The sequence below is a fragment of the Gopherus evgoodei genome, chromosome 2, assembly GCF_007399415.2.
Source record: "Gopherus evgoodei ecotype Sinaloan lineage chromosome 2, rGopEvg1_v1.p, whole genome shotgun sequence".
NCBI classification, from domain to species: Eukaryota; Metazoa; Chordata; order Testudines; family Testudinidae; genus Gopherus; species Gopherus evgoodei.
The window spans coordinates 33,186,840-33,201,787 of record NC_044323.1 but is presented as its reverse complement, the minus strand read 5'-3'; the positions used below and the strand labels follow the sequence as shown (position 1 = coordinate 33,201,787).

Here is a 14,948-nt window from a genome sequence, read left to right as displayed (position 1 = left end):
TAGGAGAAGAATGGGATAAAAAGGGCTTTTGCAGCACTTTTTTTAAACTAAGGAATGTTTTTCATAACAAGTCAGTCATGTCCCTTTTTCTGATGAGTCATTAGTGCAATTGCATTGTTATGAAATATCCATTATCAGAATCATGAGCCATTGTTTCCTGGTTTGTGGTTACTTGAGGCAGTTACAAGTTTATAAGCAGAAATTGCTCAAGATCTCAACATAAACATCTCACTTTGTGCCTGTGCTGCTCCTGGGTACATTTGTATCAACCTCTCACTCTTCACAGTAGCACCAAGAACTAAGTATTTTAATCTCAACTAAAATTCCCACCACATTCAGTGCAAATAAGTCTTCAAAATTTACATGGATTCTCACCTTTACTCCATGGCCGACATCATCCAGCACAGTATAGTCGATAGGTTTTCGAATGTATCTTACAGGACGCTCCATGTTTGCCGGCGCTATAATTTTATGAGTTCTTGATGTGTTCTTATTGGTTGTCAAAATACCTATCTCTCTGCGAGCCACTTTCTCTTTATGGATGTCCACAGTCTAAATTTAAAACAGAAAAGGATGTTTTATTTAAAGACATGCCTAAATAGTCAAGTCAAAATCAATTAAAAACAATTTGAATTATTAAATTAATAGCACTTGAAACAAACTACTTTATTAGCCTCACTAAAATAAAGAAAAAAAAGTTTGCAAAAAAAATTTAGAGTAATAAAGAGATCCTTGTTTTAAAAATAAAATAATTGCACTCTGCGGAATAACAATGCAGTTCCAAGTAAGAATAGTAGTAACAAAGTGATCTATTATAAAATTTTTGATTTTCAAACATACCTTATAGATATTACTGGATTAACCATGCTCAATACCCTTATAATTGACATTAGTGATCAGTTATTTCATTTTTACAGATGAGAAAAGACAAAGATTAAGTGACTTGCCCCAAGCCACCAATACTCTCTCAAGCCACCAACTTACTACACCAGAAAGACACAGTTTCCCTGCCACTAATGTTTTAGCTACCTTCTGTGCCTGCTCCAAATTTTGTCTTTACCAAAGAAAATGGATCCAAAGCTTAACACGGTCTATTGTATTCTTTAAATAGGGCATCAATCTCTACTCAGAATGGAGATTTGGTTTGGTGGATCCAACCCCTGGAATTAACTTCCAAGGGGTGGGGTGGGGGTTGAGGGTGGTGGGTCAAGGGTTACACCTGTACTATGCTCCACCAATTTAGAGGGCAAGGACCAAATAAGTAGAGGCAGTACAGACTATGGGACCCTGACCCTGCAATTTGAAGGAGCAAACTAATTTTGATGGCATAAAACAAGCCTCTCTTCACATAAGCTGGGCATTGTTTAACTCCCAGTTGAGGGAACCAAATTAAAAAGCCAAGGATATAGAGCAACAATCAGAACCCAGGAGAGCAAGAGTGTGAAAGAGAGCAAGAAGATCCTTGTCTGTCAGTAGTTGCTTAGATCAGTCTCTGGAAATAGCCATCTGCCCCAATCAAAACCAGTATTATGCTGCATACACTGTTTAGTAAAGCGGAAACAAGCACCCAGATGACTCATAAAATTAGTTTGTATTCAACAGCAATTTTCCACCATCTAATCATGCCCAACATATAAGCACCCAAGAGGTCAGCAGATCCTAAGAACAGACAGGTATGTTTACACTGTAAAACAAAAAACACTTCCCCCACAGCAGTGGGTGTCAGAGCCTGGGTCGGTTCACCCAGGATTGTGCTACAGGGCTAAAAATAGCAGTGTAGACATTCCTGCTTGGGCTGAAGCTTGAGCTCTAAAACCCTCCCACTATTGCCAAGTTTCAGAGCACATTTTTTTTTTTTTAAATACTGCAGATTTACCTTAACTCTTTGCTGACTAAGCATACAGAGGTGATTTTCAAATGCTTGCAACAGAAGCACAGATTTAGTCAACTGAATTCTAGTATGTGCTTAAATCATCTTGAGCTCTTTGGAGTTACAGTAGAAGGAACAAAAACCTCTCAGCAGTTTCTATACCCTATTAAAAAATCGCAAACTAGGACGTAAGGTAAGTGGAGGAGGAACTTAAAAGAAGCACAGTCTAGCAAGCTTGTTTTCACAGCCTCAGAGTGAATAATAGATGGCTTGAAAAAGACCATTACTTTTTCCGTAACTGGTATTCTTCGAGATGTGTTGCTCATGTCCATTCCGCAATAGGTGTGTGCTCACCATGTGCACTGGTGCTGGAAGTTTTTCCCTTAGCAATGCCCATAGGGAGCACTCTTAGCGACCACTGGAGTGGCACTGCTATGGCACATTATAAGGGACGCGGCACATTTCCCCGGCCCTAAGTTCCTTCTTGCCAGACAACTCTGACAGTGGTGCAGAAGACGGGATGTGGAATAGATATGAGCAACACATCTTGAACACCAGTTATGGAAAAGGTAACAGTCTTTTCTTCTTCGAGTGATTGCTCATGTGCATTTCACAATAGGTGATTCCAAACTATATCCTGTTTGAGGTGGGTAGGAGTTCAGACACTCAGGATGGAGCACTGCCCTGCCAAACCCAGCATCCTCCCTAGTTCGGGAGACTATCGCATAATACGAGGTGAACATGGTGGACCGATGACCATGTGGCAGTCCTACAAATGTCCTGAATAGGGACATGAGCCAGAAAGGCAGCTGACAAAGCTTGCGCCCTGGTGGAGTGCACCCTCACAAATTGGCGGCGGGGGAACCCGTCAGGTCATAAGTACAAATACATGAAGTGATCCAGTTGGAGAGCCGCTGAGTGGAAAATTGGCTGACCTTTCATGTGCATGGCAGTAGCGATGAACAGTTGAAAACTTTCTAAACCATTTTGTATGTTCCAGGTAAAAGGCCATGCCCATATGATAGGCGGAGACCACTTTCGGGAGGAAAAGGTGTGGGTGGAGCTGGACCTTATACTTATGGAATACTGTGTTCAGAGCCCGAAGCTCTGAGACCTTTCTAGCAGACGTGATCACCACAAGACTACTTTCCATGAGAGGTGGGACCAGGAACATGTAGCAAGTAGCTCAAATGGAAGCCTTATTAGCCTGGCCAGCATGAAGTTCAGGTCCCACTGAGGGATCAGGGGTCTAACATAAGGAAAGAGGTGATCCAAGCCCTTAAGGAATCGACCGGTCATGGCATGAGAGAATATAGTGTGGCCCTGTACTGGCAGGTGGAAGGCCAATATGGCTGCCAGATGCACCTTGACAGACAAGGGCACTAGGCCCTGGGCTCTGAAATGAAGGAGGTATAAACTGGATCAGAGCAGCCACTGGCCAGACGCTCCAATCAGCGAGCCCCTGGGAAAACAGAAACCATTTTGCCAGGTAGGCCTGACACAGAGGGCCTCCTGCTCTCCAAGAGGATGTGCTGGAATCCCTCCAAGCAAGTCCTCTCCTCTTGGCCTAACAATTGAGCAACCACGCTGTGAGGTGGAGGGCTGCTAGGTTGGGGTGGAGGAGGCAACCTTGGTCCTGAGAGGGAGGGTCCGGGCAGGTTGACAGTCATGTTGACTGACAAGCTCATGAGAGTCCCATACCAATGCTGTCTGGGCCACGCCAGGGCAATCAGAAAGATGTGAGTTCTGTCCGACCTGATCTTTTCCAAGGCCTTGCCGATCAGTGGAATAGGGGGAAAGGCATACAAAAGTTGATCCAACCAGAACAGAAGGAAGGCGTTGGAGAATACGCCCAGCCCTCCCCTGGAACAGAAATGAGGACACCAGCAGTTCTGCCTGGCTGCAAAGGGGTCCACTTCGGGAGTGCCCCACCTTCGGAAAATCCTGTGCACCACTTCCGAGTGCAGCAACCATTCATGCTGAGAGGAGAAGTCCTGGCTCAGCCAATCTGCCCAAGAGTTTCGGATGTCCGGTAAGTGGTGGGCTTCCAAGCTGATATTGTGGGCTATACAAAAGTCCCACAGCCTGAGGGCTTCCTGGCAGAGGGCTGAGGAGCGAGCCCTGCCTTGCCTGTTGATGTAGAACATCGAGGCTGTGTTGTCCGTGAGAACTCTGACTACCCTGCCTGCTATACACGAGCGAAGGGCCATGGCAGGCTAGACAGATCATCCTGAGCTCTTTGACATTTACTTGTAGGCTAGTTCCTGCATGAAACACAGCCCTTGGGTCTGAAGGTTTCCCACATGGGCTCCCCATCCCAAGTCCAATGCATCGGACACCAACTCTACATTCGGGGCCCGCCCCTGAACGAGACCCCTTGGAGCATGTTCCCTGGAGTGGACCACCAGCGGAGCGAGGCTAGCATGGGTTCAGGCACAGTGAGAACTTTGTCCATCCTGTCTCTGGACTGGGAGAATGCAGAGGCCAACCAGAGCTGAAGGGGCCGCATCCTGACTCTGGCATGACGAACGGCATATGTGCATGCCAACATATGACCCAGGAGATGGAGGCATGCTCTGGCAATAGTCACGGGAAACCTTGTAACCACCCCAATGAGCTCCAGCAAGGTTTAGAATCTGTCTGGGGGGAGGGAGGCAGGCAGGCTCTGGCCAATGCCGCATCCAGAATCATGCCAATGAACTCCATGCATTCCACCAATACCAATGTGGATTTGGTGCTATTAACCAGCAGCCTCAGTGTGGTGCACTTGGACAGGAGGAGTGTTATATGGTTCGGTACTTGTGATCTGGAGCTGCCTTTGACCAGCCAGTCATCGAGGTAGGGAAAAATCTGGACCCCTGAGGTAGGCCACAACCACAGACAAACTTTGTGAAGACTCTGGGTGCCATCGAGAGGCCAAATGAGAGAACAGTGAACCGTTAGTGTTCCTGTCCTACCACAAAGGAGAGGAAATGCCTGTGGCCCTCGAATATGTGAATGTGGAAGTACAAGACTTAAAAGATCTACAAGTTTTGCAGTGGTTGCTGAGGTGGGTTCCCCCAGACAGTGTAAACAGTCAGTGTGCGGATAACTCATGGGCATAGTTCACTGGGGAAAGGAGACCAAAGCCCTGAGGTAAGTGGGGAAATGGGATACCGGGAGGAAGCACGAGCAGGAGAGCATAAGAGGGGAGGACTCCTGTCTCATACTGAGAAAGCAGGACAATCAGCAAGTTATCTTAAGTGCCTATACACAAATGCAAGAAGCCTGGGAAACAAGCAGGGAGAACTGGAAGTCCTGGCACAGTCAAGGAACTATGATGTGTTTGGAACAAGAGAGACTTGGTGGGATAACTCACATGACTGGAGTACTGTCATGGATGGATATAAACTGTTCAGGAAGGACAAGCTTGGCAGAAAAGGAAGGGGCGTTGCATTGTATGTAAGAGAGCAGTATGACTGCTCAGAGCTCCAGTATGAAACTGAAGAAAAACCTGAGTCTCTGGATTAAGTTTAGAAGTGTGAGCAACAAGGTTGATGTTGTGGTGGGAGTCTGCTATAGACCACCAGACCAGGGGGATGAGGTGGATGAGGCTTTCTTCGGGCAACTAACAGAAGTTACTAGATCGCAGGCCCTGGTTCTCATGGGAGGCTTCAATCACCCTGATATCTGCTGGGAGAGCAATACAGTGGTGCACAGACAATCCAGGAAGTTTTTGGAAAGTGTAGGGGACAATTTCCTGGTGCAAGTGCTGGAGGAACCAACTAGGGCCAGAGCTGCTCTTGACCTGCTGCTCACACACTGGGAAGAATTAGTAGGGAAAGCAAAAGTGGATGGAAACCTGGGAGGCAGTGACCATGAGATGGTCGAGTTCAGGATCCTGACACAAGGAAGAAAGCAGAGCAGCAGAATACGGACCCTGGACTTCAGAAAAGCAGACTTTGACTCCCTCAGGGAACTGATGGGCAGGATCCCCTCGGAGAACAACATGAGGGGGAAAGGAGTCCAGGAGAGCTGGCTGTATTTTAAAGAATCCTTATTGAGGTTGCAAGAACAAACCATCCCGATGTTTAGAAAGAATAGTAAATATGGCAGGCGACCATATTAACGATTTCTTAACAGTGAAATCCCTGATGACCTTAAACACAAAAAAGAAAAAACTTACATGGCGGCCAGGCAGGCTGCTCCTCCAGCGTCAGCTGCAGGCTCCTCCTCAGCTTGTCACTGCCTCCGCTGCCACCACCTCCTCCCCCCTTCGCCGCCTCCTGCCCAGGGAAGGGAGCAGCAGCCCAGACTGAGCTGAACTCGTGCCGCTGCGCAGCCTGAGCCAGCAGCCGGCTCGCGGGGGGCCTGGGCACGCTGCCCTGCGACCACCAGCCGCTGTCTGCTCTGCCCCCCCAATACCCGCTGCTTGCTCCTGCTGGCACAGGGACGCGACGCCCAGCTTCGGACGGCAGCGCCAAGCCCCTGGGTGAGCTCGTGGGGAAGGAGAGACAGGAGGCAGAGCTGTTCGGTGTCTCCCACGCAGCTCCAGGCCCCTCTGGCTACTCGGCAGTGACAGCCAGGCTGGGTAGCCCACCAGCAGCATGACTTGGTCTGACCCACATGAGCCCTGGGATTGGCACTGATGTCCTGCCTATGCCAAGGCCTCTGGCACAGAGGCAGCCCTAGCTCTGCCCAGGCAGACACAGCCCAGCTCACTCCATGACCAGTCCAGCGAGTAAATGATTACACTACTAGGAAATTGTTTCATTTCACTAACTACAAATTCTGTTTTCATTATTTTTAATTTTAAACAGTCAAAAACAAGACCAAACAAATGAACAAACATTGAAAAGTGAAAATGTGTAGAAGCCAAAAAGATGGGAGGGGGAGCCAAATTTTTTTTGCTTGAGGCGGCAAAAACCTAGAGCCTGCCCTGACCAGAAATGTTCAAGGTGAATATCCCCAGCTTCCAATCCCCAGCTACTGGAATACCCTATTATCCTCCAGTCTTCTGCAAGGCCAAGAGGAAGTCTGTTATTCTTCTCTCCTCAACCCCTGGCTACTGCTGCTAGGAAGAATCCAATTCTCTACCCTTCTCAGCCTCCATGTTTTACTATTCTCCTCTCCAGTGACTAGTTTGAGTTTCCACTACTTCCCACAGAATTCTCTAGAGTGAAAGGAGTCTAATACTTGGACTTCACTGCTGCACACAGAGCCCCAGGCAGCAGCAGTGAAATGGAGCCTCTTGTTAGCTCCACTCTGGTTTTGTCTGGTAAATATATAAGCAACTGCAGAAGCACTGCAGTTGCCCATGTGTAGGCTTAGGACAGACACTGTTGCAGTGTTTTTTTCCTAAATTTGCAGATGGGTACCTTTACAACAATAAAAGGAGAGAAACACAACTAAAATAGATCCTAAACATTAATGAATTTCTGCACACTTTTCCCCCTCAAATCCATGGAAATTCCCTACTTGCCTATGGTAAGTAACTGAATAAACTACATTTTCAAACTCTGTTGTATATGTATTGCTTGAGACCAGAGCTGTTTGTCTCTACTAAAAAGGCAGCATACCATCTCATAACTTTTGAACTCAAGTGGTCTTGAAGTGCTTCATAAAAGCAATGAGTTCCATATTTGCATAATGCAGTCACATTTGCTTCAGCAATCACTGGCTCTAAAACCAGCAGCTCACGCTTCCCTATTCACTGGGTTTGAGATTTTGAAAGCCAACCTGGGGATCCGGCTACAGTTACCACTGAAGCTATCAGGAATAGGAAGATGTACTTATGTGAAAAATTCCTTTCTTGGGGCAATAAGAGCCACAGAACCGTTACAACTGGTACTTCAGCCTGCTTGCAGTTTGGGGGCAGAACCAAACTTCCTAGTAACAGGCAGCAAGCAGGAAAATGACTACCTTTTGAAATTATCTCCAGCTGAGACAAATTCTATGGCCAGGATAATTCAATTCTACTTTGTAAATTAGAAATCTCTCTGTTAAAGACACTGAGGAAAATGCACAAGTTCTACTGCAGAGCACAGGGAATTCCTCCTAATGAAACAACTCCAAATCTTTGGAGGTCAGTTTCCACTTCTATTCTCAATGATCCACTTGTCTCCACAGTGGACCATAGCCCTTGACAAAAGAAAATTTTCAGGTGAGCACAAATATGTTTCCCCAATTCTACACTGTGCTATGGTTCAGAGATCTGTTACAATGGGATTTTCAATATGAAAGCCCAAAATGAGATGTACATGTCCTCCGCCCTCCATCCTCCCCTGGGCATTACAGCATGGAGAAGACCTCTGCCAAGAAAATGGTATTATCTAAACATTTGATGATTAATATGTAGAATTTGGTGAATTTTTATATGGTTGACCATGTGTCTGCCTCAGACAAGAGGCATAACCTCCCTGCCCTATGACTGTCAGTGCTCCTAAGGACTGGGACTTTGATGAGTAACCAAACAAGAACATTTCTTCAATTTATTTTCATAAATGAATGCTATGATTATTTGCATGAATTCAATGTACAATAGCGGGTCCCAGAGAAAGCTCCCAGCTTTAAAAAAAACAAACTCCTCTGACTGGGGACTGTAGCCCGTAGGTCTACTTTAGCCAATGGGCAGAATAATGACACCTCCCACAGGGGGTCAATCTGAACAGTGCTGTAAGAAGCAGAATGTAGTTCCAAGGTTGGCTCTATGACCTTGTGCAGGTACAATACACGTTGTTTCCCCTAAAGGAAGCATTTACTATTGGATTTGTACAAAACTTTGGTTGAATATGGTAGGTACACTATGGACTTTGCACCAGCCCATACAATACGTTCTACTGGATGACATTTTAGGGTCCATGAGAGTGAAAGTTACTTCCTCTTAGTCTATGTCTACACTAGAAACAATACAGTGGTATAGGTGCACTGCCACAGCTGTGCAGTTGTAGCACAGTATCGTAGATGTGTACTACAATAACTGAAGGGGCCTTCCATCACTAGTAAAGCCACCTCTCCAAGAGGCAATAGCTAGTCTGACAAAAGAAATTCTATCAACCTAGCGGTGTCCACAATGAGGCTTAGGTCATCTTAACAACAGGACGGGAAACTTTCACAGCCCTGAGCAATGTAGTTAAGCTGATCTAACTTTGTAGTGTGGAACAGCCCTTAGTATCCATTTTGAACCTGGGCGGTCCAGGATGGAGGACCTGTTTTTGCAATAATAGCCTTCCTCAGAGACGCACATATTGCAAGGTCCAATGTTAGCCTAATCAGATCCAAGAGCCATAGTCTGCTCATCCAGAAAGGCATAAATAGGAACAGTGTAACAGTGTTGCTATCTTCTGCAAGATTCTGGATCTGAAATTTGAAATGAAGTTTGGAATTTCCCTTAAAAAAGCTCTGCAAGCAGAGAAGCCTGTCTCAGTTGCCTGCCACTGCATAGGTAGATAGTACTGGAAAAACTTCAGAGGTGTTTGGGTACTGCTTTCCTGACAGTGACTGACAGATCTGGTTCTGCCCCCAAGTTGCAAGCAGACCAAGGTACCCATTGAAATAAATCTGGTGATGGTGACATGATAAAGAATGTGGTGGCTAACTCCCATACTTGGCTTTGGAAAAAAAGTCTCAATTTAGAGACAGCAGACAACAATTTTACTGAGAAAAGCAACAGTCTCCTGGAGCAAGATTATTCTGTAACCTTTTATCCTAAAAGAAAGAAGAAAAAAAAAAGGGCCACATTCAAGGGGTCTGACTTCCATTTAGACAGTCACTAGAGCCCACTCTGTTAAAGGGAGGGTATACCTTTAAGATACAGCCTATAATCACTGAATCCACAGGAGAGGACAAGTGTTAGCAACAAGCCGGGTAACTTTTGAAAAATTAAAAATGCTCTCTCTTCCGTTTGACATTTTAAACTATTTAAAAAAATATGGGAAGATGTGTTGCTGTTTACTTTTGTTAAATGTACTCAAAAGAATTTAGCAACAGTAAATATTTGCATTATACATGTCCTACCATAGTTGCACAGGGCAATTAAAACAAAAGTTAGTCAGACTGTTTTTCAGGAGCTTAATTTCTGGTAGCTTTAAACAAAAACGTACAGCTGAAGGCCATCCCTCACACACATCCCTCCCACAGTGCAGACAAGTCACAGGGTGGGAAAGAAATCTGTCAAGAGACAGGCTAGTTAGTCTCATTTCCTGAAGTCCTGGTAGGTACAGACCACTTAAGGTAAAAGGCTAGAGCAACCAGATACATGTCTCACTTAATCTGTAACAAAAGTCACACACATGCTCCTACCTTTAGATAGGACTTACAGTCAAGAGGCTTTTACAGATTAACATCATGAACCAAAGCCATCAATATGTAGTAGCTTGTGTAATATCAGCACAATACAGATAACCCTCATCTGTTAAGAGGGGAATCTTCAGCATTTCTTACATTACATAGTCCCAAAACTAGAACATAGTCTTACCAGGGCTTCAATTAGCAGCTCCTATTGGTCTTTTTAAATTAACCACATTTAATGATCTTGAAATATTGATAAAGCATTTTGCTAAATTCATCCAATTTTGTCCAAGCCCTCCCCCTTTTTAAAAGTCTTAAATAATTAATGACTTTTAATGGCTCATCTTTGAGCTTCACAAGCACCACCTGTGAAGGCCAATGGTTAAATTTTAGTCTTCACTTTACAGGTGGCCACTCAGTTAAAATCTTCTGTTGTGTATATGCAGAGATGCACAGCAGCAGATTTTTGTATCTTTGCAATGACGCCCACCTACTTAATGGAAATTAGATTGGAGCCTGAAGCACAGAGCAGCAGCTAAAACTACGATCTTGAAGCTCTGAAGCAAGACACATTCTCTTTATTTGCAAATTTTTTCCTTGGTATCAAAAAAAAGTGGAGGGAAATTCACTCTGCCACTTCGGTTGCTCTCCCTCAAATGGCTTTTTTTTTTGGTAAGCCTCCAACAGAATATAACAATTAGGTGAATTATAATAGTCTCCAACATGACTGTGGTATGTCCCACTTGGCATATTGTATCAGTATTAAGTCACTCACTTTGACAAATTTTTCCCAAAGCAGCCTTAAATACTGGAAATTTGTCTTCCAGGCAGTCAGAGAATGTGTTTTAAAGAGTAAGAGGAATAATACAGGCAAACCTTTAAATTAAAGAAAATGTTGCCTTTAGATATGTTGAAAAGCTTCATTAAAATCAAAAGACTAAAAAACAAAAAAAGTTAAAATATATTCCTGAAGCCTTATTTACCAGAAATTTAGTAAGGTTGTAATTCTTTTATGAAACTAGAGAAATCTTTTTCTAAACTGAAGAACAGACTTCACTGCAAACTGAAGATTAAAAGGGTCAAATTTTCAATCAAACAAAATCTGTGAAACTATATGCACATGTTAATGTAGGATTTGGGCAAATGATCTGAAAATCTAGCACTGTTAAAACTAGCAAGGTCAATAGCAGGTTCTTTGTTCTAGGCAATCAATTCAAATTCTGCTCCCCCTCAGTAGGCATGGGCATACCGATCCCAATATACATAAATAAACAGACCCTAATCTGGAGAGTCTTAAAAATTCACCCTCCTCTAAACAAACTGCTCCTTTCACTAGTATGCAATAGGGTCACACACAGAGACGTTGGGCAGGGGAGTGTTATGTTCAGCATAAGATCATTTCCCCATTTTCACATTTCAAAATTCCCATAGAGAAATCCTACTAAATTTAGACTCTTCTGGACAAAATGGAACAGGAGCCAAGATGGAACACTCCCAAAGAGACAGAATGGAGAGGTTGAACTGTAGGAGCAAAGTGAGGAAGGAGGCTGGTCCAATTGTCTAACAACAGAACTTCAGACCATGCTTATCTGTCACTCCCTGTGTCAGCTAAGTGCTGTGGCGGTTGCACACCTCGCCCTTTATTCTAAACAGGAAGGGGAACAAGTCTCTTGAGTTGCTCCCTAGTGACCATCTCAGGGCCCACTTGTGAAAGCTGTGAGGGCTCTTGGCTCTCACTGGACTTCAGTAGAGGATGAAGGCCCTCAGCTCCTCATTGGCAGCTTTTAGTGCATCGCAGGACTGCGCTATAACAATCAACAACATTGGCAGGTTTTGGAAGGAGTCACATCAAGCCCTCATCCACTGGAGGGCAGGTCACTGCAACATGTAGCCTATGAGAGGGGTCTTTTGGGTGGGATGGGGGAGGCAAGGAGAGGAAGAAAAGGGGAAGGATAAAAATAAAATGGGTTGTGATCGGAAGAGATTCTTAACTTTTTAATGGAAAAAATACTAAAGGTCAGCTGCATCTTACTGTGCCACTTAAGTTGCCTCTGTTTGATGACTCATTTAAAAAACCATTTCTCAGCTCCTGTAAAGGAAGAGTGACACGGACCCTTTGGGAAAGGGTCTCCGAGTCTCTTCAAACTCCTCTCACCCCAGACTTGAATTCATCACACCAAACATCTTGCAGGACATTTATCCATGAAGAGTAACATGTAGTAAAGCATCTACAGAAAATCATGAGATGTATGTATGGATAATATTTAAGGAATAATATGTTTATTTGAAAGTATGATTTATGGACTTGGACTAAAAGTCAACATTAATCACCAGGATGTCTCAGTAATAGACCATCTGAGCAAGAGGAAGTTGTCATCCCATCCCGTCTGGCCAGCAATTCGAGTTTCAATCATTTAACCTTACACAATACTATCAGACAACATACAATCAAAGCCACTTAACAGTAAAAAAGAAAATGTCAATAGGACAGAGCTTCACCCTAGCTGTGACTAGAAACAAAAAAGACTTATCAGTTTACAGTGTGGGGAAGGATACTCTAACCATTCACTGAGAATGTGGAGAAGGAAATTAATAAAAAGGTAAACCCAGGTTCATGTTTTATGATTGTTTTTATTGCAACCACTCGTTTCCACCTCTCATTTCTAGTCAAATCTTTATTCTTTCTTAAAATAAACCTACTTGTATTTTATCTTAAGTACTCACAAATGCGGTGTGGTTTACAGGAGCAATGGTTGGGTACCTGTAGGTGCAGAGGATCTGGAAAGTCTGAGTAGTCAGTGTTAGTGGCTGAATATCACTGGGGAACAATGCAAGGAAACTCAGGGACTGGGGTGCACCTACTGTTAACCTCCCAGGTGGAGTGAGGGCTGGCATAGCCCAGAGAAGAGTGCTTGAGTGGCTGAAAGGCTGGCAGTGTCAGGGAGCTAACATCCAACTACCATAAGAAAGACTCCCTCTCACTGGAGACTGGAGGTAACAGGGTAACTCTCAGTCCTGGATACCCTGAGAAGAAATTTTAGTAAGTCTACAGAGATCTGCATTGCAGAAAAAAATAGCTAAGGCAACTAGAATACCAAGGACTTGAAGTCAGAATCCTCTCTGCTCCCTGCCCACTATGTTCCTGAATTGGTAGAATGCCAGAAGAGCTTTGCTAAACTTCATTTTATTATAGGGACTTGAAACGGAACTTGAAACATCTGGAATATGGAGGCCTGACAGTGCTGCAGACACAGCTGGTTTTCTTGAAAGCAAAAGCAACAATGTCTGTGAAGACATCAGCCTACAGAGAGGAATAAGTGGGATGGTTTGCATCTGATGCACAAGAAACAGAGGGTAGCTCTGAGCTCTATTCCTGACTGCGTGAGGTTTCCTGTGTGATTTTAGGTAAATCACTTAACAACTTTGGCTTATTTTTCAGTGACAAAGTTATTTACGGGTGGTAACCATAACAGACAATTTTCAGGTAGACGCAGGTATTTTTAGTGCCACATCACAAATGTGCTCTGAGCAGGTTTAGATAACACACTGGGAAAGACAAGGTACAGCTTCCACCATTGTTAGCAATGGTGGAAATGCACCAGAGGTGAGTTATGGGTCAGTTTTCCTAGCTTAGGAAAGGCCTATTGCTCATTTTCACCATTCATAAAGAAAACATTTAAGCATCTCCTTAATAGAAGTACAAGGTTTACCTCTTTAATGCTTGCGTAACACTTTGCATTTCTAGACCTCCCATCAGAGGATTAAAATGTATTAGTTTTGACAGGCAACTAACTTCTTTGGTATAAAAGGTTTTCATGTTCTCTAGTTCAGGGTGAGTGTAATAAGCTAATAAAAAGCTTAATAATGTAAATTCCATCATGTGTATACAGGAAAGAGCCAGTACAGAGATGGTTTGAGATTGTGTTAGAAGGTAGGTAGAAGACATACAGCTTTCCGCCAACAGAAGGACTTGGGAGAGTCAATCATACAGTCTCTTTTTGGGCTGCTGCAAATTCCACATAACGTTCTTCAATCACTATTGAAAATTCAGCCACAACTCGAACATAGCCCTGTGTTACAATTCACAGCAATACTACACAACCATTTAAGAAAGGAAGTGTTGATCACCATCATAACAGATTGAAACCACAAAGGAAATGTACTCAAGCACAATAATTTATGATGAGCAGATTGATTTAAACAGCAAAATGTCTAATCATTCCAGTTAGAGTTTTATGCTGTATGGAAGCCACTCATGCTATTTTATTCTTTGTTTTACCCTTGCCCCTCACTGAAAACAAGGTTCGTTAGGAGGAAAAACTTCACACACAGAGACTGGGATATTCTGATTAACGGTTTTGTTTAAATGGTGTTCTTTGGAGAATTTTTACTGCTAATATAGTTTTGATCTGTGATTGTTACTGCATATAAAATATTAACAGAAAAGACTCAGTCTCTCTGTTGACCTAATATGTTTGAAATTTAAGCACTAAAAGTTGGAAAATTAGTTACCATTGCTATGGGAACCAGGACTTTGAAAGTCCTTACTTCAATGTATTTAAGATTAGACATAATACATTAAGTTACTTCTGTTTAAGGAAAAAACAATGAAGTAAAACAAGGAAATATGCTACCAATGCATTTGATAGCACATATTCAAAATCCTGATTGCATATTCAAATGTTTCAGAGTTTTGAAATCAGACTGTACACTCATTTCACCTTCACTGGGCACACACAAAAAAAAGTGTTCAAGATTCAAATGAAAATTATGGGAAGCAGGATGGAGCAGAAAGTCACCAGTAGCCGAT

At 43.5% G+C, this 14,948-nt stretch overlaps 1 protein-coding gene across 11 annotated transcripts in view; it reads right to left on the bottom strand.

Annotated features, from left to right (window-relative positions):
- Positions 1-14,948, bottom strand: part of ABI1 (abl interactor 1) — a 121,416-nt gene that overhangs the window by 41,736 nt on the left and 64,732 nt on the right. For all 11 annotated transcript variants that reach the window (XM_030550310.1, XM_030550313.1, XM_030550318.1 and 8 more), the window contains one exon: positions 376-552. In XM_030550310.1, coding sequence (XP_030406170.1) covers positions 376-552 — 177 coding nt within the window. The remainder of the gene's footprint in view (positions 1-375; positions 553-14,948) is intronic.